The sequence below is a fragment of the Papio anubis genome, chromosome 16, assembly GCF_008728515.1.
Source record: "Papio anubis isolate 15944 chromosome 16, Panubis1.0, whole genome shotgun sequence".
Lineage (NCBI taxonomy): Eukaryota > Metazoa > Chordata > Mammalia > Primates > Cercopithecidae > Papio > Papio anubis.
The window spans coordinates 42,426,643-42,454,349 of NC_044991.1; the positions used below are offsets into that span (position 1 = coordinate 42,426,643).

Below are 27,707 nucleotides of genomic sequence, written 5' to 3' on the forward strand. Positions count from 1 at the left end.
TTCCTGCTAATATCTCATGCTCCCAGCTCAACTCCTGCCCACCCTATGGCTGTAATGACTCATTGGGAACAGGTGTCATCAGTGTGTAGCTCACAATCTAGCTCTTGATCCATGAGCCAGTCGGTTGCATCTCCTTCTGTTGGCAGCTGGCACAGTTAGCAAGTACATGGGGGTAAGCAGGCAGCAAGCATGGGTTCCTGGTTCCCAGTGGAAAATATGTCTAGAACATTAAAACAAAACTGCTGGCATAGAGGATACCTGGTTTACAATACTTCCTTTTGAAATTCTTCAACCTTCACATGACTGTTCGAATTTTTTAAATATCTGGTCTCCAAAGTGACATTAGCCATCTTATTTTTTATTTATTTGTTTTCAATCTTTGCACCCTAGAAGATGCTAATTTCCTATGGAAACTAAGGTTATAACAAATGTAAAGCCAGCCCACTGACAAGCAAAGCTGGAAATAACCAAATGAGTCTCAAAATTCTTGGGAGTTTTATTAGAAAGAGAAAAAAAGACCTGTCCATAATATCAGTGATTCTAAAGCCCAAGAAGATGCTTGGTCAGGATCAAAGTCTGAAAACAAACTCAAGAGAGCAAGGGCTTCTTCAGGACATTTGATCAGCAAAAATGTTCTGCCACTTAAACTGGAGAGTGTAATGAGCATTTCTATAAGCAATCTTATAACTGCAGAGCTCTAAAATAGCCCAGATGTCACAGAGAAGAGATATTTCTGCATGAAAGCTAATAATGGAGAATGTTTGAAATGAATCCTCAACACATATGACTGCCTTTTAACCTTATCTTGACCTCGATCTTGAAGGATTTCCATTGATTTTTTTTTTTATTCTAAGCTAGGTATCTATCAGTCAAGACAATAGTTCCAACAGCATTAGACACTTGTTCTAAGCTGGTCTAAGCTTTGAACTGATAATCAATTAAAAGCAGTGGTTTTCTGTACATGCTATTTCAGAAGAAAAAGGCAAAAATCATACCCTAGGCATTCTGTTTTTAATTGAAAGAAGACTGCATACTAGTGTGGATTTTAAAACATTTCTATTTTCCCTAAGTAAATAGGTTAATGGATATTAATGGCTTATTTCAGTAATACTCATAAAACTTCACATTTAGTCTTACATAGGAACTGCATTTGTGATACATAACAGAACTTCTTCATGGAGTTACCATCATTAAAAGTTTTATGTTAAAAAAATCCTAAAAGTATTCCAAAAAATGAATCCTGGCATAAGCAATTAATGGTGTGAGTTCCTAAAAGCATCAAGAAACATCACAAACAGTGTGCTTCTGTGAAGGTGCGATATCTCCAAACTAAACAACTCAACAGGAAAAATCCCAGTCTGAAACATGGTCACATTCAAATTAATTTCTCTCTCTTTCATGTTTCTTCAACTCTGCCACTCAACTGCATGACACTTTAAAATTTTTAGCACAAACTAAATGATTGGTATGACCAAAATGTTTGCTTAAGATGAACACCACTTTCTGTCTTTTCACTCTCATCGCATTTGATCAGATTTATCTCTCTGAGATGACCTAGAGTTTCCCATCAGAGCCTATGTGGGTATTTGACATCAGTTATATTTTTAGATACACTATGTCTTAAAAAACAGTTAATGTACTCTAACTGAAAAATACTTTATCACTAAAATATGCCAATCATCATCTGAGCCTTCAGCAACTTGTAATCTTTTTCCTGGTGGAGGGTCTTGCCTCAATGTTGATGGTCACTACTGGCCACTCAATGTTGATGGCCACCACTTGGTTGCTCAAGGTTGAGGTACTTATGGTAATTTCTTTCTTTTTTTTTGAGATGAAGTCTCACTGTGTCGCCCAGGCTGAAGTGCAGTGGCATGATATTGGCTCACTGCAAGCCCTGCCTCTTGGGTTCACACCATTCTCCTGCCTTAGCCTCCCGAGTAGCTGGGACTACAGGTGCCCGCCACCATGCCTGGCTAATTTTTTTGTATTTTTAGTAGAGACTGGGTTTCACCATGTTAGCCAGGATGATCTCAATCTCCTGACCTCATGATCCGCCCGCTTCGGCCTCCCAAAGTGCTGGGATTACAGGTGTGAGCCACCACGCCTGGCTAGCTATGGTAATTTCTTAAAATAAGACAATGATGAAGCTTACCACAATGATTGTCTCTTCCTTTCACACAAGATTTCTCTGTGGCATGCAATGCTGTTTGATGGCATTTTATGCACAGTACGAATTATCTTAAAATTGAACTGAGTAAGGCCAGGCACAGTGGTGCTTGCCTGTAATCCCAGCATTTTGGGAGGCCGAGGCGGGTGGATCACCTGAGGTCAGGAGTTAGTGACCAGCCTGAATAACAAGGTGAAAGCCCATCTCTACTTTAAAAAAACAAAAAACAAAAAACAACAAAAAAAGCTGGATGTGGTGGTGCATGCCTGTAATCTGAGCTATTTGTGAGGCTGAGACAGGAGAATTGCTTGTACCTGGGAGGAAGAGGTTGCAGTGAGCCAAGATTGCGCCATTGCACTCCAGCTTGGGCAACAAGAGCGAAACTCCATCTCAAAAACAAACAAAAAATTGAACTCAATACTCTCAAACCTGCTTCCATCTCAAGAAGCCACTTTCTTTTTTTAATAAATAAGATGCAACTTCTCATTTGTTCAAGTTTCTCATGAGATTGTAGTTCAGTCACATCTTCAGTCTCCACTTCTAGTTCTCTTGACATTTCTACCACATCTTTAGTTACTTCCTCCACTGAAGTCTTGAACCCCTCAAAGTCATCCATGAGGGTTGGAATTAACTTATTTCAAACCCTTGCTAATGTTGATATTTTGACCTTCTTTCATGAATATTCTTAATGTCATCTAGAATAGTCAATCCTTTCCATATTTTCAGTTTATTTTGCCCAGATTCATCAGAGGATGACATCACTATCTATGGCAGTTACAGTGTTAGAAAACATATTTCTTAAATAGAAAGACTTGAAAGTCAAAATTACTCCCTGATCCATTGTCTGCAGAATAGATGTGTTAGCAGGCATGAAGACAACATTACATTCCTTTACATCTCCATCATAACTCTTGAAAGACCAGGTGCATTGTCAATAAGCAGTAATATTTTGAAAAGAATCATTTTTTTTCTGAGTAGGTCTCAACAGTGGGCTTAAAATATTCAGTAAACAATGCTATAAACAGACATGCTATAATACAGGCTTTGTTGTGCCATTTACAGAGCACAGGTAGGGTAGCCTTCGACTAATTCTTAAGAGCACTACGATTCTTGGAATAGTAAACGAGCATTGTCTTCAACTTAAAGTCACCAGCTGCATTAGCCCCTAACAAGAGAGCCAGCTTGTCCTTTGAAGTCAGGCATTGACTTCTCCCCTCTAGCTATGAAAATGCTAAATGGCCTCATCTTCTAACAGAAGGCTGTTTTGTCTACATCGAAAATCTGTTCCTTAGTGTAGCCACCTTCATCAGTGATCTTAGCTAGATCTTCTGGGTAACTTGCTGCAGCTTTTACATCAGTACTTGCTGCTTCACCTTGCACATTAATGTAATGGAAACAGCTTGTTTCCTTAAACCTCATGAATTAGCCTCTGCTAAGGTCCAACTTTCCTTTTGCAGCTTTCTCACTTCTCTCAGCATCAGTAGAATTGAAGAAATCTAGTGCCTCGCTCTGGACTAGGCTCTGGCTTAAGAGAATGTTATGGCTGGTTTGATCTTCCATCCAGACCATTAAAACTTTCTCCTTATCAGCAATAAGGCTGTTTCAGTTTCTTATCATTCATGTGTCCACTGGAGTAGCGATTTTAATTTCCTTCAAGAACTTCTCCTTTGAATTCACAACTAGGCACAAGACGCCTAGATTTCAGCCTATCTCAGATTTCAACATACCTTCCTCACTAAACTTAAACATAGCTAGCTTTTGATTTAAAGTATGATTTAGTATGCAACTCTTCCTATCACGTGAACACATAGAAGCTATTGTAGGTCTATTAATTGGCCTAATTCCAATATTGTTGTGTTTTAGGGGATAGGGACGCCTGAGAAAAGGGAGACAGACAGGGGAATAGTGGGTCAGTGGAAGAGTCAGAACCACATTTACTAAGTCAGTCCACTATCTTTTATGGGCATAGTACATAGCACCCCAAAACAATTATAGTAGTAATCACTGATCACAGATCACCATTACAAATAGAATAATAGTAAAAAGGTTTGAAATATTGTGAGAATTATCAAAGCGTGACACAGAGACATGAAATGAGGACATGCTGTTGGGAAAATGGTGTCAACAGACTTGCTTGATGCAGGGTTCCCACTAAACTTCAATTTGTAAAAAATGCAGTATTTTCAAAGCACAGTAAAATGAAGTGCAAGAAAGTAAGGTATGCCTATATTACCTTTTCATCTGGGGACTTGCCAATGAACCAGGAGAGAGAGAGAAAAAAGGACTATTTTGTTTTCCTTTAGATATATATTTTTTAATTCTAGCATCCCCACATCAATGTCTCCACTACTTCTTCCTTCCTCAAATTGTCTTCTAAAGAGTAATTTTTTTTTTTTACTTTTTCTGGAAATACTTGGGTCAGCAACATTTTCTCAGAGTAACCGTCGACAGAATGGAGAATGATGCTCTTGCCAAAGATTTGTTTCTAAGGATGCCTTTCAAACATTTCTTTCTTTTTTGAAAAATGGTGCTCCCTGGTTGGTGGTTCTCAAATGCCACTCTTTCAACCCTTTTCCTGATGAGTGGCTGTAAAGAGCAGAACTGACTAATTCTGGTGTTTTAAATAAACATCTCTAAACATAGTTTCTCTGGTCATTCTCTCATTTCATAAATAGTTATTTTCCAAAGGAACAAGTGTAAATGTTATATATATATGTGTGTGTGTGTGTGTGTGTGTGTCTGTGTGTGTGTGTTTTCTATAAAGGCTAGATATGCAATAAAAGAGAGTAGGTGGGATAGTCGATTGTATTGGAAACAGAGACACTTAAGAAAACCTAGTTATATTTGACTTGCTGCCTCGTTTTTCCATATACACAAGCCCAAATAGTCTAAGAGTCTGCAATCACTAGATGTAGTTAGTGGCCTCATACCTTCATCTTTACAGTCTTGCACTGCCTCTTCGGAAGCGGGGCCAGGCACCGTGACAGTGTTGACACCATCTATAAAGCAGAAAAAGAAACACTGCCTCAGAGCTCATCCTTCCAGAAGTCAGGCTGTGGCTTTCCTGCCCTGCACCTCCCTCCACTCTCCACCAGAGAAAGCATGAGCCTGCAGCACGCTTGAATACACTGAATGCTCTTTGAAGGGGCTAGTGGTTTGGGAATCTCTTTTATAGTTAGTGAAACAGGAACCTTCAGTTAAGTCAGAGACGGGCTACAATCTATTTTTTGGTGAAAAATGCTACTTGTTGCTAGTAGTATCCTTTGGCATTTTGTTTCTTCCTCATTCCTCAAAGGATGGTATATTATTTTTCTTGGTAACAGATTGTGAAAGAAAGTATATCCTTGCAAGTTCTTACAAAGTGCTTTTGTGTGTGTGTTTGTAAAGTTTGTTTTTTTCTTAGCACAGCACTACTGCTCCGTTATGCCAGGCTGTCAAACTGCAGGGAGAGCTCTGATGGCTGTCAGCACAGAGGCCGGGAAGAAGGGGAGCATTTGGCACAGGGCACCAGCAGCCACCAGGAACTTTCATGTCACCCGAGAACAGAAGGGGAAAATGGGGACTAAGGACGTGGAACTTTCTGTTCCTCTCACAGCACCAATTAACTGCATTAGAGTAGACCTCTCTTCTCAGTGTCATCAGCCCCTAGTGACTCTAGTCATGTTTGGCCTCCAAGATAAGAGCTAACTAGTCTACTCTCTCCCATTCAAACAGTAAATCTAGACAAGCAGGATTGCTAAAATCATTTGCAATGTTTAATACCTGATAACTGGAAAAGGAATATACATATATATATACACACACACACACACACACACACACACGTTTTGGACAAAAGATGGGCTAGAAAAGATGTGATCTGTGATTTGATTCCAAATGTGTGTTAGTTTTTATGCATACATGAGTTATCTTTAGTTCCATAACCCTGTTACTATAGAAAAAAGTATTTATAGAGTGTGCATGTGTATATATATATACACACACACTATATATATAGTTTATATGTACAAATATATATAAACTATAGAGTATATGTAGTATACATATACATATAGAGTGTATATATAGTTTTTCATGTAGTAGCAGGGAATATGTACAGTTATACAGTTATATATAATAGTTATATATAGTTATATACATATAGTATATATAGTTTACATGTATAAATATACTATATATAAACTATAGGGTATATGTAGTATACATATACATATATAGTGTGTATATAGTTTTTCATGTAGTAGCAGAAAATATATATAATTATATACTTATATATAATAGTGATATATACTTATATACATAGTTATGTATATATATTCCCTGATAGTACATGAAAAACTATATATATATATACACACACACACACATTACATATGTGTATATATACTACATGGACTCTATAGTTTTATATAGTATATTTATACATATATGGTATATTTATACATATAAACTCTATATATAGTACATATGCACACACACATATATTCACAGTTTTTTATGTAGTAGCAGAGTCAGGGAACTAAAGATAACTCATATATGCATGAAAACTAACACACATTTGGAAGCAAATCACAAATCACTTATTTTCTAGCCTATCTTTTGTCCATGGTGCATGTACTATTACTTTCAGGTCAGGTGTCCTTTGGAACATAATTCTCTGTCACTATCTCATCATTTAGATCTCATTTTAACTATCACTTCCTCAGAGAGTCCATCCCAAACCCAGGCACTGGAAAGTTGCCTTCTGGGCATTCCTTCTATGTTTCCTTATTTCTCAGCAAGGCATTTATCACTATTGATGTTTTTATCATTTTTATTTGTTTATTGTTTGGAACCCCCACCAGAATATAAATTTCAAAGAAACAGGGATGTTGTTTTTACTGATTGTTTGTTTATTCAGTGCCTGGAATGGTGCCTATGACACAATGAACCCTTGATATGTATTTGTTAAATTTTTTGGAAGAATATTATCTACAACTTTGATCTGATTTGATCATGACAACAGTCAAAACTGCTGGATTGCACTGTTTTAAGATTGTGTTTTTTCATGACGTGTAAGAGGCCTGCAGAGCTATATAATCAAAACTGAAGCTGGAAATTATATTGAATGAAAATAAGATACTTTTATTTTGGAAAAATACTAGCAGGTCAAAAGAGCTTTAATGACCTATAACCACATCTTCGATTTATCTGAGCTCTGATTAGGGAGGATATGAAAAGAGCAGTGTGAACGTAACAATGTATGTTGACGCTGGCCAGGATTATAGGTGGACTCTGCCATTGGCCTCTGTGCCAGCCGGCAAGCTCACTTGGAAGAGCAAGGTGAGTCACTCGGTGATGCATTTAGGACTCCTCTTCACATTGAGAAGTGCCCCTATTGTGGTGACAACGCTATCAGATTCAAGGGCTGGAGAAAAAGGCTGACATTCTGCCACTCCCTTCTCACAGGCAAAAGGATCTCAAATCTACAAACTGCTTATTCTCAACTGGTTAAAGGGAAAAGGATGAATAAATCAAACACAGGCAAATGTGAGTGCATGCATACACGTGTGTGTGTGCATGTGCATGTGTGTGTGTGCATGTATGTACAGGGATGGAAAACAATCTTTGTCAATAAGGACAGTTCGGGGCTGGGTGTGGTGACTCACGCCTATAATCCCAGCACTTTGGGAGGCTTAGGCGGGCAGATCACTTGAGGTCAGAAATTTGAGACCAGCCTGGCCAACATGGTGAAACCCTGTCTCTACTAAAAATAAAAAAATTATCCGGGCATGGTGGTGGGTGCCTGTAGTCCCAGTTACTTGGGAGGCTGAGGCACAAAAATCGCTTGAACACAGGAGGTGGAGGTTGTAGTTAGCCGAGATTGCACCACTGCATTCCAGCCTGGGTGACACAGCAAGACTCCGTCTCAAAAAAAAAACTGTGTGGGACAGAGTAGTGAGTGAATAAAACCTGTGTAAGCTCCACAGTCACAGAATGGCCTCAGCTGTTGGCAGTTAGTCGACTAATACTTGTCAGCCCCAAACAATAAAAACAGTGACAGCTTTTCACTCATCTGCTATGGAGCGCAATGTGTGGGTTGGGGGTGGGGGAGGGTTGGATAACAACAGTTTTCTGCATCAGAAATTCATTTTATTGCAAGGACTATGTTGCAGCAAAGGATGCCGGCCAACCCAGGTGCAGGTACACAAAGTCCTTGCTGCTTTGCTTCAGTGCTTTCTCTGATTGGCCTTCTTCAATTCGTCTTCCAGGTTAATAATAAAAGCTTCCAGACCCCTAGCAATATCTCCAAGGTTAATGCAAGAATTTTACAGTGAAAAACTTATCACACTACCTGGTTTAATTCCAAGAGTTCAGCATATGGCCTAGGATGTGCTTGGCAAACGGTAGGGCTCACTGTTTCAAAAGTGGCCCTTCATGGGCCTCATTACAATTGGGAGAATAACTGGGAAACTAAAGGGCACGGGGATTTTTATTTTTATTTTTTTGTTGGTTATGTTGGTAAGTGAATGATTGTGCCTATCATTCTTTTAAAGGAGAGCATGGCTGAGTATAAAAATGGATAGGAAGAGATAATAAATCACAGGTGACTTCAATCCCTTTTGAGTCTTAAGTGCTATTTTATTTAAAAATGTTCAATTTATAATCTACAGTGTGGAATCTATAAACTTTCAATGGACACATCTGTCCTTTAGTGAACAGAGGGGATGTCAGGAAGGGTTTAGATCTTACTTAGAGCTCTGTGTGTGCGGTAGTCAGGCCCATCGCACCATCTCCTACAATATGCAGAGAAATAACCTGAAGCATAGCTCTTCAAAATTTAATGCAATACACTAAAGAACATTCTACTCGCTGTACAGGGCAAGCCTCTTCTTCATTTCCTTTAATCAGTTTTTATTTCATTTTTTCCCTCAAGCTAAATGTACAAATTTGAGCTTACCCTGACTCAGCCAAGCTCTGGCTTGGCACTTCCAACTTCCGCCCGGCCCTCTTAGAATTTTACCAGGCAAACTGTTATAGGGCAGAAAATGGAATTGGTGAAGGATGTGTGAAAATGTACCACTCTGTTTGAAAGCACAGTCAACTTATAGTTATCGGAGATGGTGGCTTCCTGAGGGAGACCTGAATGAACACTGGAATTCATCTGGTGAAAGCTATAAGCATTTTCAGATAATAATATTGAGTGAAGTTATTGTTCACCTCTGCGGATAAGGCCTAGGCAGCCTCTCAAAAGAAATCCGAGCCTACCTGCATCTTGGCTCTGTCCTTCCATTTCTTCCACACTTTGCTTTTCCTCTGGACCATTCTCATCTTTCAAGAAAACCACAGAGGAAAAAAAAAAAATGCATCAGGCCAACTTGTGAAATATCTCTTTATGGCTAATATGCAGCACTGAAATTAATTGTAAGCAATGTAGCATGACTGCCCATAAAGCCAGGCAGAGAGATGAATCAGAGGCATGAAACAGAAAAATTACCTACATAAATAGGTGCATTTATACTCATCCCTTCTCACATGATTTGCTAGATGAAATGTTTAACTGCGGTAAACAAAATTCACTCAGTGGTCCTGGTAACAAGTCTCTCCTTGCTTGGCATTTCCCAAAATATAATACAAACTTCAACTCCAGTCCACCTTTCTCCCTTGACTTAAGTAACACGCACTGTGTAAGGAAGGTTGGCTAAGTTTCTTGCCCTTTACTTCTCTGTGTGATATATGCTGCAAAAAAGGGTCAATTTTCACTTAACTTGCATATGGCAGTCTAACATACCTATGCTATAAAATATTTTGTCTTGAACAGATTATGTTGGTTGAATTTGTGCTATCATATATAATTATATGAAAGATAACTGGTCAGGTGCAATGAAGGCTGTATATTAGCAACTTTCTAAAACTTATCTGTGGAAATAATAAACTTTTTGAAGGTTAAGTAGTTAAGTAGAGGCATGATTTTATAAGTCATTGCCGGGAGGGTCTTTTGGTTTGGAAAATGAAGCAAATAAAAATGATGAATTTATACAAAGACGTAAGAACAAAGTATAAAACATATAGTGAAGTACAGAAAAGAGAAGCAGAAGTTACCAACCTATATTCACGTGGGTTAAAAATGGCTACAAATGCTTTGTCTCTGAAGGAGTGGAGCCCATTCCTTCTCTTTAAGTCCTGACTGGCTGTGAAACTTCTTTAGACAAATATGATGGAACATGATGGAAGTGATATTCTGGGACCTCCAAGCTACCCTTCAAGAACTGGCAATCTCTACTTTCTACCCCTGGGAAGCCAGCCTCCATGCTGTAAAGAAGCTGAGGCTAGCCTGCCAAATAGAGGGCGACACACGGAGAGAGAGAGAAAAGATGTGTGGGGAGCATGAAGGGCCAGACCTGTGAGCCAAGCCTTCTTGAACCTTTCCACCCAGCCAGCTGCCAACCAAATGCAGCTGAGCAGTGACCTCAGCCAGTGTCACAAGGAGCAGAAGAGACATCCAGCTGAGTCCTTTAAAAATTCCTGACCCACGAGCAGGCCTGAATCACTTAACGTTGTTTTGCTTGACTGCTTTGACCCGCCATCTTCTCCTCCTATCAACTCTTAATTCCGAGGCAAGAGAATCCTCCCAAGAGGAGGCCACTAGTAGCAGAGCTGAAGCAAGAGCCTCAGAAGCAGTGGGGAAGCATTTCACCTGCAGCTCTGGAAAACGACCTATTGAAGAAAGTTTCAGATGGGGAAACATGTAGATTTGACCTAAATGGGGGAAAAAAAAAGTTTATAATAGAAGGATAAAAAAAGAAAAAAGAGTTATACTCTGTGTTTGGCGAAGAATGCAGTCAATAAATATATGTACAGGATCCCCTGTGTTGGCTTAGCCCTGTGTCGTTTGTGATGGTGAACATAATATAACTACTTTTTGTTTTCTTTTGTTTTTTTATAGACACAGAGTCCTGCTGTGTTGTCCAGCCTGGAGTGCAGTGGCATGTTCACAGCTCACTGCAACCTTTAACTCTTGGACTCAAGCGATCCTCCCACCTCAGCCTCCTGAGCAGCTGGGTCTACAAGGCACATGCCACCAAGCCTGACTAATTTTTTATTTTTTTGGAGAGACGGGGTTTTGCTTTGTTGCCTAGGCTGGTCTTGAACTCCTGCCCTAAAGCAATCCTCCCACATCAGCCTCCCAAAGTGCTGGGATTACAGGCATAAGACACCACACCTGGCCTGAATATAATACGAGAACCTGGGGTAGCTCTGTATGCCACTTAAATTCAGTGTCCTAAATGGCATATTTACAAGTACCACATGATTATCTGACATTTTCCCTGTTCTGGTTCTCCATGAAGGAAACAGCATTGGCCTTTGCTCTAGGGAGGAAATAGTCACTTCTGCTGTTCTGCTGTCTTAACAAGGCCAAGTTGGTGCAGGAGCATGTGCCAAAAACTTAGCCAATATCTGTCCCTTTCCTCCCACCAAATGGTTTCAGAGTCAAGCAGGAAAGATCTGCCAGCTTCTCTGTCTCCCTCAACAGACAGGCCTTTTAACACACTTCACAATAGCCCTGACGTTTGCAGGTCACAGGTTTCCTTTAAAATTAGTCTGGTTACCACATCTTCTACAGAGTAGAGGTAGGGAGATTTCTTATGAAGAGAAGAAGATAAGAAGGGAAAGAAAAACAGAAATTAAATTACAGAAATGTGAGGAATTGGTTCCAATAGTTGTAAATGCATAAAAAGGAAATTCATGGTCAGACCCCGAAATCCAGCTTTCTGATAGTAACAACCAGTCTGGCAGTTTACCTAGTCTACTGCTTCTGGGTTTTTATCCTTAGTTCCCTTGTGTGCCACCCCCCTCGCTAGAACAGACATCTGAGTGGCATGCTTTTGTTTTCTACTTTGAGTCTCAGAGGCACAGTTTTCTATTTGCAGTATTTCTGCCCTTGGGAAGCAAACTCAAGAAACACTTGGCACGTTTATCACAGAGCGAATGCTTTCTAGAAGAATGCTGGATTTGCCATTCCAGTAGCATGCCCTTAGATAAAAAGGTCCAGTTATATTGCTTTCATCAATTTCCAAGACAGTGCATCCTCAAATCCAGCAGGGGGAACCAATGTAGAAGGCTTATTTTCCAAGCCCAGCGTACGCGTTCTTGGGCAATTAGATTAACATTCATTTCATTCTTTTAGAAGGACATTTTGGCTGGCTTAGAACTTTCCATCCATTTTAAATGCTGCAAATGGGTGAGTTCTTAGTGAAATAGGGGGCTTCCACTGGTAGAAAAAGCAAGGCACATTAACACAGTTACCCGTAAGTCTTTGATAAGGACAGGCTTTCTTTTTATCAGCCTTGTTTGTCTAGCTATCATCACAGGAAGCACATAAACAATAAAAAGTTAAGCAGAGGGATGTGTAAACTTGAGGTTTTTAGAAGGGATTTTAGAAGGGATTTTAAAAGGTTTACGATAAAGGTGAAGAAATACAGGGAAGTGCGAGGCTATTTTGTTAGCTTAAATAATGTCACATAGAAGCTAAATGTTCTTAGTTAATATTCCTTTAAGATCACATATTTACTTCAGATGATAAATTTCCATAGCATTCATGTTGAGTGTAATATAACACTTTACTTTCCCATGCTGAAAAAGCACAGAAACCTGTGAGAATTCTACTGGTTGTGTCCTTCTGATTTCTCCTGTATTAGTACTCTGCCTCCTACTCTTTCAACTAATAATTATCGAGTGTGTACTGTTTGCAAGAATGTTTCAGAAATTTTATAGAAATAAGAGGCTCCTGCTGCAACATGACTATGATAAGCAAGCTGTCCATGTTTAATTCTACATGGGAGAGTTTTGCAAGGGCAAAATCTCAACCACATGATCACGGATTGCTATCCTGATATTTGTAGTTCCTTTTGTGAACTCTACATGGTGATAGGAAGATAAAGGAGACATAAGTCTGAACAAATCCGTCCCTATATGGGGGAAACAATCAGATGTGTACTTCCTGCTGGTATACTGTTGTCTTTTCTTCTAAAGGTCTATAGTTTTCTGGGCACAGACAGAGACATATATCAGTGTCCTTCCATTGTGAGCAAAAAATATTTCCATGCCATTGATGTTAGACTTGACCATGGGACTTAATTTAGCTAATGAAATGCTAGTGGAGAGAATGTGAGCAAAGGATTTACATGCGCTGCATAAAAGGATTTGTTTCTTGTGTTCCTGACATTTGCCATGACAAGAAGATGCCCCTGTAGCTCCTGGCTTAAGGAGGATGAGAGATACATGGAGCAAGTTTGAACCCAAGTCACTGTCTGGAACTGAACCCAAGCAACTCACAGCTTGCAGTAGAACCACCCCACTGAGCCCAGCCTACATCAGCTGGACCACAGTTATATTATAGACCTGTGAGCATGAGAATAAAAATTTTTGTGGTAGGGGATGCATTTTGGGGTGACTTATTGCACAGCATTATTATGGCAATAACTGATTAATACAGATGATATATTTATTTTTCTCAGCTCAGGAAGGCTTTAAGTTAACTTTAAAAAAAATTAGCTGTCTCTTATAAAAAAAATCCAGTCTTTAATTTTGTATTTCCCCATCTATATTTTCAACTCATACATTTCAAAATTCTCTAGAAGGTACATATTTGAAAAGTAAAATTAGCTGACATAACAGAGGAATGCTCTTAAAGGGTCTGCACTGCCATCAATATAATGATGTTTATGTTTTATTTAACTATAGAGCTATGTGAGCAACAGAATAATATTAGTTAATACCAGCTAACAGTTACTGAATATTGCATATGGTCCACTCAGTGTCTAAATGCTTTGCAAAAGTTATCAAGCTTCATTCTCATAACAACTGCATGAGGCAGGTATTATTATCTGCATTTCATGGATGAGACAACTGAGACACAGGGGTGTTAAGATTCCACAGCTAGCAATTGATGGCAGCAGGGGACAGTTTCAACCCAGTCTTAGCTGATGGCGGGGCCTACTACTGCCTACTTAGAAATGTAAGTATTTGTTGTCTGGGTAAGATACATAAATTGTGAATCAGCAAAAATGTGGGAAATGATAATCTCATCTGGATTAATTCAATTACCATTGAACACAACAGACATTGAGAATCAACCCCTCTGGCTCTCATATCAGGTGAGTGCAGTGCTACAACTCTAAACTTTTGTGTTTAATGCTAAAGGCATTTTTATTCTGAAATAATTTTAAGCAACAGAAAGTTGCAAGAACGGGACAAGAACTCTTTTTTTCCTGGACCATTTGAGAGTAAGTTGCAGACATAATCACCTCCTAATCATGCCCATCAGCCTTGAATACTTTAGTATATATTTTCTACAAACAAGGACATTCTTTTTCATAACCACAATACAACCATCAAGATCAGAAGATTAACATAGATGACATTCCTGCTATCTCAGCTACAGATCACATTTGAGTTTTTCCAATTTTCAAGAATATCCTAATAGCAATCTAGGATCATACAGCATTCAGTTGTTGTGTCTCTTTAGTTCACAGTGGTCTGGGACAGAGAAGCCCTTCTGATCCTGTCCAAACTCTGTGCCCCCTCACCACCATCTTCCCTCCAATGCAAACCTACTTTAAACCTACTTTTCTCAGTCCTGCTTAATGACTTTAAGAAGAAATGAAAGAAGGAAGGAAAGGAGAGAGGGAAGGTTAGTTCCAAACCTTTACAAATTTTGTTCAGGAGATGTCATTAGCTGATTGATCTATTTTAATAGCTTACTCTTAGAAAAGTTTCTGCATTGGCTGCCTCATTATTTTAATGAAAAGCCTCATGTGCATCTTTTAGTGCAGATAAAAAGGTGTGCAGCGAACAGTCTCCACCTAGCAGGAGTCATAGCTGCTGCTTCCTATAGGTGTCTCCTTTGCACCTTTACATGCTCACACATCTCACACACATAACCATGAACGTCGCAACCATCCTATTCGACTTTATCTCCATTTTTGAAGATGAAGAAATCAAGCTTGTGGGAGATCAAAGTCACTTCCTTGAAGTCACACAGTTTGTGGCAGAGCTGAGACTTAAACACGGGTCCAGATCATGCCAAATCCTGGAGTCTTTCTTGCCCTGCAGAATCCTAAGACCTCTGCTCACCTGCAAGAGCTAAGCTGTAAGCCCTCTGCAGAGAGATGTCCCTTTTTTGTGGTGTCCTGGCACTCAGCACAGTGCCTTATCTGTTAAGGGCTCCATAAACACATGTCAAGGGATTAAGAGAGAAATTTCATTTTCCCCCAAAGCGTGATTATTTTTTTCCTTGAATCATATTTCAGTTCTCTATGTAGATGAGGTGTGGTATCTATCTCAGCTTCTGCTTGAATTTCATTAAATTATGGATTCGTTTAAACATTTCATGTGTCTTTGATCTTAACTAATGGTTCCCCAAAATCAAATTGTGAAGTGTGGGGAGCACAAGTATTAATAGTTAGGATCCCTCTGTTTTCGCCAGTGCCAGCTGGGGCCATCCTCCATCCCCTTTCTCCGGGGTAGTGGCAATGACTTCCTGATATGTTTTGCTGCTGCAGTTCTTTTCTTAACACCTCTTCTCAGCCTAGAAGCTGGTTTGTTTTAAAGTGTGAGGCAGCTGATACCACTCCCCTGCTTGAATGCTCTCATGGCAGCAATATCCTGCATGGTGGAGACCCTCGTTGTTTCTCTGCATATATTCATTCTCTCCTAGTATCCTGCTGGTTCAGTTGCTGCAGCCATGCTGGCCTCTGTGCTGTTCCTCCAGCATACTGGGGTCTCTTCTCCCCAGGCCTTTGCATTGCCTGACCCCTCCACCTGGAGTGCTTTCTTTCTAGCCCCTTCAAGTTACTGCTTAACTGTCCCCTTTCAATGAGATCTGTGCTGAACTTTCCATTTAAAATTGCATCACCTCCCCACCCTCACACACTCCATCCTTCTCATCCCGATCAACTTTTTCTCTTTGGTTCTTCAGTTGTCCATCATCTTCTAATATATCGTATCCTCTAATTTAGGTAGGTATCATGTTCACTGTTTATGTGTTCCCGCCCCTCCTTGAATGTAAGCTCCACCGAGGCAAGGATCTTTGTCTGCTTTGTTAAACGATGTTTCCTAAGTACCTGGTAGGGGTTCAATAACTATTCTCCAGTTAATGAAATACGCTTTTGCCACCTGGACTTGCCTGGATAGTTCACAAATGAATCAGGAAAAAAAGAGGTAAATTATCTTCTATTCCAGGATCTTTCAGTTACTTATGAAGCATGAGGTTCCACATGTCATTTAGAACAGAATTTTTCAAGGATGGTGGCCCCGACATAAGATCTCAGGACCTTGTGATAATACACCCATTGCCCCTTGTCTCCTTACTAGAGCAATTAGCTAAGAGAGGGAATCGCCTCCCCAGGCAGGGGCAGATTTTGTATGGAACTCGTTTCAATATAGTTCTCTAGACTAATGACTTACAGTCTTCCGGGAAGGTGGTGCAGCATGTGTAGGCAGTTTGGAGAAATGCTGGGTGGTAGTGCTCTCCTGGCTGCCAGTTCTACCCAAAATAAACTCAAATAGTGCTGCATCCATGCCCCATTAACAGATGGGGTGCAAGACTCACGGGTCCCTCTTCGAACATTAGGACAGACAAGACAATCGTGTCAGCCCTATCTCTATCAGTGTGTCTCAAAACAGTATTGTCCATGTAGAAGGAAGAGGAAAAATGGAACCTGTAATTTTTTAAGCCTGTGTGCCTGTTAATGGGGACTTCAGTTTAACAAGACGTGTTCAAAGAGAGGAAATGCATGAGACTGTAGGTGCCACTGGGCCTTCCATATGTTTTATGTAATGGTAAGCAGAGAGACAAGTGCACAATAAGGAGCTCAACAAATACCTGTGGAAGGATTGAATTTTGTAGCATTTCAACGTTGAAGGTATGACCCAGGCGTACCAAAACTTGCCATGGCATATCTTGGTATAAAAATAGCACAAAGCAATGCACCAGAGAGCTATTTTCAATGCCACACATAGCCTCTTAATAGATAATATATGGTTCTCCCATATGGCATGTTAATACAAATACTTCTAACTCTGATACCGTTAGTTTTTAATCCAAGGCTTTCCAAGTACTTTGTAAACACTATTCATGAATGCGGGCTTCCCTGGGGAAGTTGCAGCACCTTGCAGAGATACAAAGCATCCTGTACACAATCAATGACTATTAAGGAATGACAATAATAAGAAATATATACATGTGGCTGTTTTTTAAAAGTAACTTACAAATGAGAATTAAGTAACTTTCCCAAAGTCTTCCAATGACTTCATGGTACAACTGAAGTTAGAAATCAACTTATACTGACACAGTTATTCTACTGGTTGATTTATGCTCGCAAATTGATGATAAATTATACCAGTTCTCAGATATGCACATAACCTGGTGTCCACTCTATAACTGGGAAAATCATGGCCAAAATGAGGTTAGCATAACAGTATTACAATGGGATTTCCTTGTTCTCTCCCTTTCTCACTCTCTCTGATAAAACAGCAACTACATTTTTTTTTCATTAAGCCTTAAGGTTAAATTTTCTTCTAAAAATTACATTTCTCTGTATTGTCATTTACATTCCTGAATCTACATAACCAGTGTGCCTACACATTTGTTTAAAACAGGCACACACTGTGCTCTGTGCAGATGTTAAATACAGAACTGGCAAGATGAAACATTTTTTTTTTCTTTGCTTTTTTTTTTGCTGAAGAATGGAAAGTATATAAAGATGTTCTTTAAATAGAAGAATCATCCCATGAATAAATTCAAAAGCTGTTATATAGCTTTGTCATCAATTAATGTTTGTTGAGTACCTACAATGTTCAAGATGCTAGAGAGAGAATAAATTAGGCTATTCAGAAGACAAAAGCCGTTCCCTTTAGGAGTTGACAGAAGGGAGAGGAATGGAAAGGTTTCATGCGATGTATCTGCCTGCACAAAGTGAAACTGAGGCTAGAGATGATTACCCAGAGAAAAATAAAAAAATGTTGTTTCATATATGTAGGTATGAATGAATGTTGGGTATTTTTGCTGGATGAAAGGGGTAAGTGCTTCAATTCTCCACTTGGCATTGCCCAAATGGCTCTTTGGGAAGTCACTGACTGAAGATGTACATGTGTGAGTTCCAGGGTCTGTCTAGGGCAACTCCCAAAGGGAAAGTCTCCTGCTCTCTGGACCTAATTTATTTTCTCTCCAAGGTCTAATTCAATACACATATATCTGAGGTTGTGCGCAGCCCCATATTATCATGGGAAGCAAAAACCAATTCTGTGTTTCTACCACTTTCTTCCTTTAAAATACTTGTTCCTTCCATATTGAGACATGCTCTTTTAAGTAGTAGGAATCAAACTTTCAAGATGCTGATTTGGAATTTTGAAGTTCAGGACGAAAGAAATATATGGGTCTCCCAAGATTTTGTATAAACTTTTTCCAAAAATGTGCTCTTGCCCTCAATATGATCCCATAGATGATAAAACTCAACAACCACCCCACAGCTGACTGACAAGTATAAAAACAAGAGGGCTGTCTATGTGTATTTTACCTCTCTTTAAACATTACAGATTTCCAGTAATAGCTTTGTTTAGCCAAATGTTTTGCTAATAGCTATTTGACATTGTACCAACCAGAATAAATTTCAACATATTCTCTTTACTTCATATGAAATTAACTTGCAAGTAGAGAAACCACACACCTTCAGGCAGATAGACCAAATGTTTTGTTTGTGTGGAATTTTAGGCACAGGAAGCTGTTGTCTAAGATCTCCTGCTTTCCTTCTAAAGGAGTAACTTTGAAATTACTTTATCTGGAGTACTGGTCCTCAAACTTCACTGTGCAGTAGAGGCCCTTGGAGGGCTTGTTAAAACACAAATAGCTGGGTCTGGTTCAGTGGAGAGGGACAGGGCCTGAGCACTGCAATTCCAATCAATTCCCGGGTGATCCTGCTGCTATGAGTGCGGCCCCACTCTTTGAGAATGATTGTTGATACGGTTTGGCTGTGCCTCCACCTAAATCTCAACTTGAATTGTATCTCCCAGAATTCCCATGTGTTGTGGAAGGGACCCAGGGAGGTAATTGAATCATGGGGGCTGGTCTTTCTTGTGCTATTTTCATGATAGTGAGTAAGTCTCATGAGATCTGATGGGTTTATCAGGGGTTTCTGCTTTTGCTTCTTCCTCGTTTTCTCCTGCCACCACCATGTAGGAAGTCCTTCACCTCCCGCCATGAATCTGAGGCCTCCCCAGCCATGTGAAACTGTAAGTCCAATTAAACCTTTTTTTTGTTCCCAGTTTCGGGTATGTCTTTATTAGCAGCATGAAAACAGACTAACACAATTGGTCTAGGCTCCAGAATATTAACAGGTAAAAGTAGAAAGTATGCTGCGATTTATTTTTGTTAATTACATGTGGCTATGAACAGCCCACTTTATTATTATATTGTTCATTGTCCAAATTCTGAATCTCTGTAGCCATGAGATGAATAATCCCTTACGGCTATACTAATATTTGTAAGACAAAAATAGACCTTTCATAAAATCAATGTATAGAATTTACATTTTCACTAGCATTTCACTAAAGATGATAATTTAATCACCTTATCTTAAAAGAGATTCATCATTGAGCAAAACTTGGGGGAAGCTTCCTCTGTTCTGGACATTGTATCAGGTGCTGCGGACACAGGAATGAACAAGTTGGGGGCCCCACCGGCTCCAGGAGGATGCTGGGGAGACAGATGAGTGAACACAAGCCCCAGCTAGGTACAGCTAACATTGTGCTGGAAGTAGCAGGGAAGGCAGCAGGTGCTCTGAAGTTAAGCACCTAATTCCAGTCCTGGGGGCGGTCAGTGAAATTTGCTCAGGGTAGGCACTGCCCCAGCTGAGACTTTTGTCACTGAGCATTTTTTGAGCTCTCAGTCTCTCCCAGACTCTGTCCTTTAAAGCTGAACTGCCCACTGTGATAGCCACTAGCCACACATGGCTATGGGCACTCCATGGACCATGAGGCAAGTCCAAATTGAGATGTGCTTAAAATGTTACATATATGTCAGATTTTGAATATAGTGTGAAAAAATGTAAAATATCTAAGGAACAATTTTCATATTGGTTGTATGTTGAAATGATACTACTTTTGATCTATTGGGTTAAGTAAAATGTAGCGTTAAAATTAATATCACTTTTTAAACGTGGCTTCTGAAAAATGTAAAACAACACAAGCATTTGTAACTCATGGTATATTTCTGTTGAACAGTGCTGCTCTAGCGATAACTAGTGGGGAAAAGGGCTGTGGGGCTGAGTCCAGTGGGACAGATGGATACTGTAGCCGCAGCTGTCAAAGCCCTGGCCATTGTTCCTGGCACTTACCTCTGATTTCTGTGTGCACCAGAGGCTTCTTCTCCTGAACATGCGGCCTGAGGGTTTTTTCTGGTCTTAACAGGATGCTTGTCCTGCCAATACTGAGGTGCTGGGGAGTTAATATCCCAGAAGCAGCCCTCAACCAATGATGGACAGGAGGGGCTGAACTAATACCCCTACCCTGGCATTCATGCCCCTGGAGTGGGATTCCTCAGAGCACATCCACACTGTTTCCTGGAGTCCTCCTGCAGGACTGCGTCTCAGCTGCCCGCAGGACAATCTACTTGTTCATGCACCTGTTTTTATTTCCTCCCCTTCTCTATCTCACCTCACCACTTCCTTACTGGCCCTTCCTGGGAATCACTCCCCAGATCAACTGCTGGCCCTTGAATCTTTGTCTTAGCATGTGCTTGGAGGGATCTGCTCTCAGAGATTTTTAAACCAAATAATTACACAAATATAGTATCCCCAATCATGATAAGTGCGAATGAAGGGAAATGTAGGTTGCTAAGACGGCTTCTAACAAACGAGGGTATTGGAAAGGACTTCCCTGTGGAAGTGGCATTTGAGCTGATATGCCTAAGGTACTTGTGAAGCAAGATTAATCAGTAGGAATGAATGAGGTGAAAGGGGAGAGAAGGATGAGCGCTACAGGTGGAGTGAAAAGCATGTCCAGGAACTCTTATGTGAGAAAGGCCTTGGCATCTTCGAAGACTTAGGAGGGGCCTGTGGGGCAGGAGTGCTGGTGGCGGGTGCTTCACAATGGATCTAAGTGGCAACTATTCACGCAAATGGAGTAGGACGAGTTGAGGAGAGAGGGAATGTTCCACTGGGTGGGGAGGAAGCCCCAGAGGTGACAGGGAGCATGTACATTTGGGGAGTCACAGTAATTTAGTATGGCTGGAGCAGACAACAAACGGAGTGGGGAAGGACTGAAGCCAGGTGAAGAATGTGGTCACATTAGAAAGGGCTTTGTGCTCTTTGCTGGGAGTGAGGCATGTCTACGGGGGCAGTCGGAAGCCATGGGTGGGTTCTCACCTGGCTGTTTTGTGGGATAGGAATATGTAACAGTATGAAAGACCCACTTGAAATTGATTGAAATACTCCAGACAAGAGATAGCAGAAGCCTGAGATAAAGGGGCAGCAGGTGAGGAGATAGAGAACAGGATGGACTGAAAAGAGATTCAAGAGATCGGATCAACTGGCTTTGGTGAGTGGTTGGACGGAGGTGTGAAGAATGAGGAATGGTGTCGGCCTCTACTGTAAAACCTCTGAATTATCCTGAAGAACATTCTTAACAACTTAATAATACAGATATCATGAATATTCTGTTTTATAGGTGGAGAAATGTTGTTCTAGTCTCAGCAATTCTCCAAAGCTCCCATAGCTAGCGGGGAGCAGAAGTACGATTTGAGCCTCCATCATTTGCCTGCTAAAGGCAAGCTGTCAGTCACCATGCTTTGATGCCACCCTGCATTCCACTCCAGCTGACAGCCTGGGAAAACTGCATGTTGTGGAGTCTGGGAACAAGGGGGACATTCTGGTTTAAGGTGACCATGAGAAATGCAACAGAGATCTTTTAATAAAAAGTGAGGTCAAATAGATGAAGAGAAAAAAAAACAGCCCAGGAGAAATCCCTCTAGAATAACTTCTAGAAAATTTGTATAAGATTTTCTTAAGTAAAATGTGCATATAACAGTCAATTTTAATATAGTTATGCTACTTCCTGATACTCCTGTTAGCTTTTTATTTTTTCCTTTTGTGATCTTGTCTGGGTTGTACATTTTGACGGATGGTCTGAGACAGTTGCTTCCAATATCTGTTCTCTTTATATCATAAATAAGAATATAGCCTATTATGGGCCCTCGGGACCAGCCTAAGCAAAAGGAGAACTCTAAGCCCCCTCATCTCCTTTCTGCATATATTTTGTGATTTCAGATCTATTGCCATTCCTTCTTCTCCTGCATATATCCAATATCCTCATGATTTCTTTCTCATCAAGCTGTGCTTTTAGAAGGCATCAGCTGTCATTTTCAATTTAGGGTAAATTACTTTTATTTAGTAATGAACCTGTCACTTCTCCCATGACTACTGATAACACTCTAATTATCTAGTCTTCCTACCTATAACCACAGTTCTATAATTACTGTATGGAGCAGGGAGCGCTAAGACCTCCTGGTGTTGAATTTAAATTTACCCTCGATTTTTCATTAGATCTATTCCAAAAAGTCTTACTGGGGTCTTACTTCACTTTGAATAAATAAAATACTATGTGATTTTTTTTTCCTGTCTGTTCACTTCCCAATGGTCTCTGTCTTTTCCCTGTAACAGGGCAATACCCACTGACAGTGAATCATCTTGAGATGATAATCATGCTCTTTTTTTTTTTTTTTTTGAAATGGAGTCTCGCACTGTCGTCTGGGCTAGAGTGCAGTGGCGTGATCTCGGCTCACCGCAACCTCTGCCTCCCAGGTTCATGCAATTCTCCTGCCTCAGTCTCCCGAGCAGCTGAGATTATAGGCACACATCACCACACTCGGCTAATTTTTTGTATTTTTAGTAGAGATAGGGCTTCACTATGTTGGCCAGACTGTTCTTGAACACTTGACCTCATGATCTGCCCACCTTGGCCTCCCAAAGGACTGGGATTACAGGCCTGAGCCACCGTGCCTGGCCCACATTCTTAATAGTCACCTGAAACAATTAGCCAATCAAGGACTAGGAAAAAAATTTTCTAGGGTAGCTGATGCTATTTTAGACAAATCAATGTAAGTATCAGAAGCCACATCAAAAGACAGATAGGAACATCTGTTTCCTCTCTCCTGGTGGCAGAGTAGGCCACAGACTATTATGCATTGCCAGTATGTACAATGCTATAGGCAGAGAACGACACATGAATCCCTCACCAAGGAGTACTGTAGCATGTTCTTTGCTCTTTCTGCCAAATCCGTCAATTTGTAGAAGTTTGCCCTCATCAAATGTCCTTTTTTGGATAAATTTAAAGGAATTCCAGCTGCCTTTTCTCCACAGAAATATGTTTGGTAAAAAATATATCAGGCAGCCTTGTGATCTATGAAAAGAGAGATCTCCGCAAGTGACTGCACTCATTGAAAATGAGAATCGGTCTGTCTAATGGACATTAGCCTCATCCATCTCATTGGTTCTAGGGTTAGTCATTTAATATGCAGAGCCCCTCATTGGTTCTGGGATCAGTTATTTAATATGCAGAGCTCCTCATTGGTTCTAGGGTCAGTTATTTAATATGCAGATTCCCTTCCTCTCTAAACAGGTAGAGCCCCATGAGGAGGCAGTGGAGGTAGCAGGCAGCAGTAGACAGAAACAGTCCGATGGTGGAGGGATGATATAGCACTATCCATAAGGTAGACCGCAGGAGAACAATGTTACAGCAACAGCTTGAGAAAGGTTTTCAGGTCTTTCTATCTTCTCAGCAGTTTGCTTATAAGAATAAATTATTCTAGTTCTCCCAGTTCTCATTACTAATGTCAGATGATCTTGGACTTGATAAACCCAATTTCCCTGTTTTATGCAACCCAGAAGATCTTTTGCTTCTAGAAGTGTCTAAATGACCTTAGTTTATAACATTTAGGCTACAATAAGGTTTTCTTATGAAAACCTCCAAATAATGGTATTGTAACAAATGCTGTCTTGTGACATCAAACGTCAATCAAAAACATGTCGAGTTGGAGCAAAAGTTTCCCCGATCACATGAAAATGTTAGGATAAATACTTAAATATATGCATATGCTACTTGAACCATTCAAATAAATGGCAAGTAAATAATTTCTTGAACAACTGGCCAATAAATTTTAAATCAGAATAATTTACAAGAATAAATAATTGCAGGAAGAAACATTTTGTATCCAAAATAAAATATGACCCTTCAAAGTCTGTCCTATTAAAGCTAATTAAATTATGACTTTTTGGTCAGTTTTAATTACAACTAATAATGAGTCCTATGAGGTAAATCTTAAGAGGGTTAAACAGACTTGAGTCTGTTTTTATGATTACAAAACGAGGTATATACCTGATTCACTGACCCTTTAAACAATTTATTTATTCATAGAACTCCCCACTCTTGCAAGAGTTTTCAAGTCTCTGCACGGTTTTCATGTAGGACCTCGAGTCAGCAATTTTGTAGTACTACATGTTCGGGCATGGGAGTAAAAGAAGAAAGCAGCACTACTTATCTGGGGCTACAAAACATTAGTAAGATGAACAGCTTTTAGTTTCTTCCTCCAGTTTTTTCCCCCCCGTTTTTCCCTCTTCTAGTATGAATTCATTAATCACACATACATGTTAACACGTTTTCTTTTGTCAACTCATGGGCTAAGTAATACATCTCTTGCTAATGCCCTGGTAAAAATAAAACGTAGATTTTTTTGATTTTGAGAATTCTCATCCAAGAATTTTGATTTCATTTGCTGATAAAGACGCACAAAAAAGGCTTTTGTTTTGGTTTGTGGAGAATTGAATGTCATTCACGAGGCACGCTGATGTTCTAGAAAACAGCAAAGCCATAAAAGCCAAAGTATGAGACTGGATTATTTTCCACATTAAAAGCCAACTCTGACACAAATTCCCATTGCCATGGAAAGCCTGTGTGGTGCCAGCATTTAGCCAGCAGTAAGGAATACTTACTGGCAGTCCGTACATTTTTCACTCTGCTTGTTGGAGAAGGTTATTGTTATTCACGTGATGGATAGAAACGCAATATGAGTTTTCTGAGAGATCGTAACCCTGCAGGTTCATAATTCTTCTCTGACAGTATCACATTAGTCATTTTAGTGACTTAATTTTTGAACCTGTTTCTGTCTCCCTGAAGGAATGAGAGTAATCCTATGTAAAATGTATCCAACCTGAAAAAAGGACTCCCAGCTCTTTGTCTGAAGTAAGACAAATTGGATCTTTTAGGAAATGTGAGAGATATGGAAAGGAGGCTCTTATCATGGCTGGGTGGTATGGAGAAGCATATCTGAAATGTTTCCAAGGACATGACGAGCACCTCTCTATGATTATTTTGCAGCAGTGGTCTGCAAACTACATCCTGCAGTCTTGACTCGGTACAGCCTGCTGGCTAAGAATGGTTTTTATATGTTCAAAGGGTTGTGATAAAAATGTACAAAATATGTAGCAGAGACCACATGTGGCCCGCAGAGCCAAAAACATTTCCCAACTGGTCCTTTACAGAAGTGTACCGACCCCTATTTTTTTTTTTTTTTTTGAGACGGAGTCTCGCTCTGTCGCCCAGGCTGGAGTGCAGTGGCCGGATCTCAGCTCACTGCAAGCTCCGCCTCCCGGGTTTACGCCATTCTCCTTTCTCAGCCTCCCGAGTAGCTGGGACTACAGGCGCTCGCAAGCTTGCCCGGCTAGTTTTTTGTATTTTTCAGTAGAGGCGGGGTTTCACCGTGTTAGCCAGGATGGTCTCGATCTCCTGACCTTGTGATCCGCCCGTCTCGGCCTCCCAAAGTGCTGGGATTACAGGCTTGAGCCACCGCGCCCGGCCCGACCCCTGTTTTAGGGAGACCTGATGAACTAGCAGATGACTCAGCCTAGGAAACCGCACACCTGAACTCATTGCGGGGTGATTACCCTTGTAGTGTAGGAATTCGCTTGATCCTCTGTTGGGATAACCTCCAACTGCCTCCTGTCCACCAGCCATTACTTTCTGCAAGACAGCAAAGTGCCTTCGTCTGACATGTTTTCACTGATTCCAAGACTTCAGATGGTATTGGAAAGGACTTTTGAACTTAAGTCAATAAGTGGGATTTAATATTTAAAGAGATCTCAAAGAATCCAAAAGCAGAGACAGAGACATAGTCGGGATGTAGGAGTCTTGGAACAAGAAACTAAAGAGAATGCTGTTTGGGATGATGGTGGTTTTAAAAATATGCCCACAAATTCTCAGAGATTCCTCCCTTCGAGAGATGGATTTTAAGTCCCCTCCTCTTGCATGTATGCTGGGTTTAGGGACTCGGTTCTAATTAACGGAATACAACCAAAGTGATGCTATGTCCTTTTTGAGATTAGGCCATAAGAGGACTGCCACTTCCAGCCGGGACATGCTGTCACTCTCCCCCGTGCCTTGCTCTCAGGGAAGCCAGCTGCCATCTCATGAGGACATGCATCTTCTGTAGAGAGGCCCCCATAGCAAAGGAGTGCTGTCTCTGGCCAACAATCAGTGAGAAAAAGCCCAGAGCCAGCCTCCCCAAAAGTAGGGTGTGTGTGGGAAGGTGGGTGGTGGGGTGGGGAGGTATATGAGGACTTCGAGCTGAGCAGGCTCCACAAATATGTTACACAGATTTCTCCCACCTTCTAATCAGCTGTGAGTGTGAAGAACCCAGCAGGAGTTGAACTAATTTTTAATATATTTTTGTCCTTTTCTTTTTGCATCCTCTTTTTAATTTTCATACATTTTATCTCTTCATGATCCAGCTTAGTGCATCTAATACTCCTTCTTTTATGGAAACTGATTTTTATCTTCTAAATCCATAATAGGGGAGATTTCCTTCCAAGAAACCCCAATATTGCCTAAAGAGAATTAACTCTGGCAAGTCAAGCTCTTCACCATGCCACTCTCCCTTCTCCCTTTCTCCCTGCCTCTCCTCTGTACTTACTTTTCTTCTACCCTAGCTGCCCTCTTCCAACCATCCCCTATTTTCCCTGCCTTGTGCTCTTCAAGACACCACTGCCAGCAGAAAGCATCCCAACCTGCCTCCCTACACCCCCACACCCCTGTGCCTTTGGCTCAAAAAACCATTGGTGTGAAATGTGATTTCTTCTGACCTGATCAGGCCCTCTTATGTGTACAAAGGAGGAAATGGAAACTTATGTGAGAACAGTTTCATAAATAATCCTTCTTGACACTTGGCATCAAAATATGTAAAGGTAGGGTTGACCATTATTTATTTTCATTTTATCGAGAACTTCCTATGCTTTAGTGTGATACTGTGATATAAATAAGAAATATATGTTTAGTCTTCATCCTGGTACCTGGCACAGAGTTCTAAAACTCTTGTAATTTCCTGACTGGTAGGAACATCATTTGTTTCATAAGTCACTTTTAATCATACCTGAGTTTAAGCTTAATAATCTAAGGTGGCCGGGCGCGGTGGCTCAAGCCTGTAATCCCAGCACTTTGGGAGGCCGAGGCGGGT

At 40.4% G+C, this 27,707-nt stretch overlaps 1 protein-coding gene across 3 annotated transcripts in view; it reads right to left on the minus strand.

Moving 5' to 3' along the window:
- Positions 1-27,707, minus strand: part of MACROD2 (mono-ADP ribosylhydrolase 2) — a 2,100,238-nt gene that overhangs the window by 105,105 nt on the left and 1,967,426 nt on the right. For all 3 annotated transcript variants that reach the window (XM_021921837.2, XM_003905088.5, XM_009216566.4), the window contains 2 exons: positions 9,416-9,478; positions 5,098-5,166 (listed from right to left, as the gene is read on the minus strand). In XM_021921837.2, coding sequence (XP_021777529.2) covers positions 5,098-5,166; positions 9,416-9,478 — 132 coding nt within the window. The remainder of the gene's footprint in view (positions 1-5,097; positions 5,167-9,415; positions 9,479-27,707) is intronic.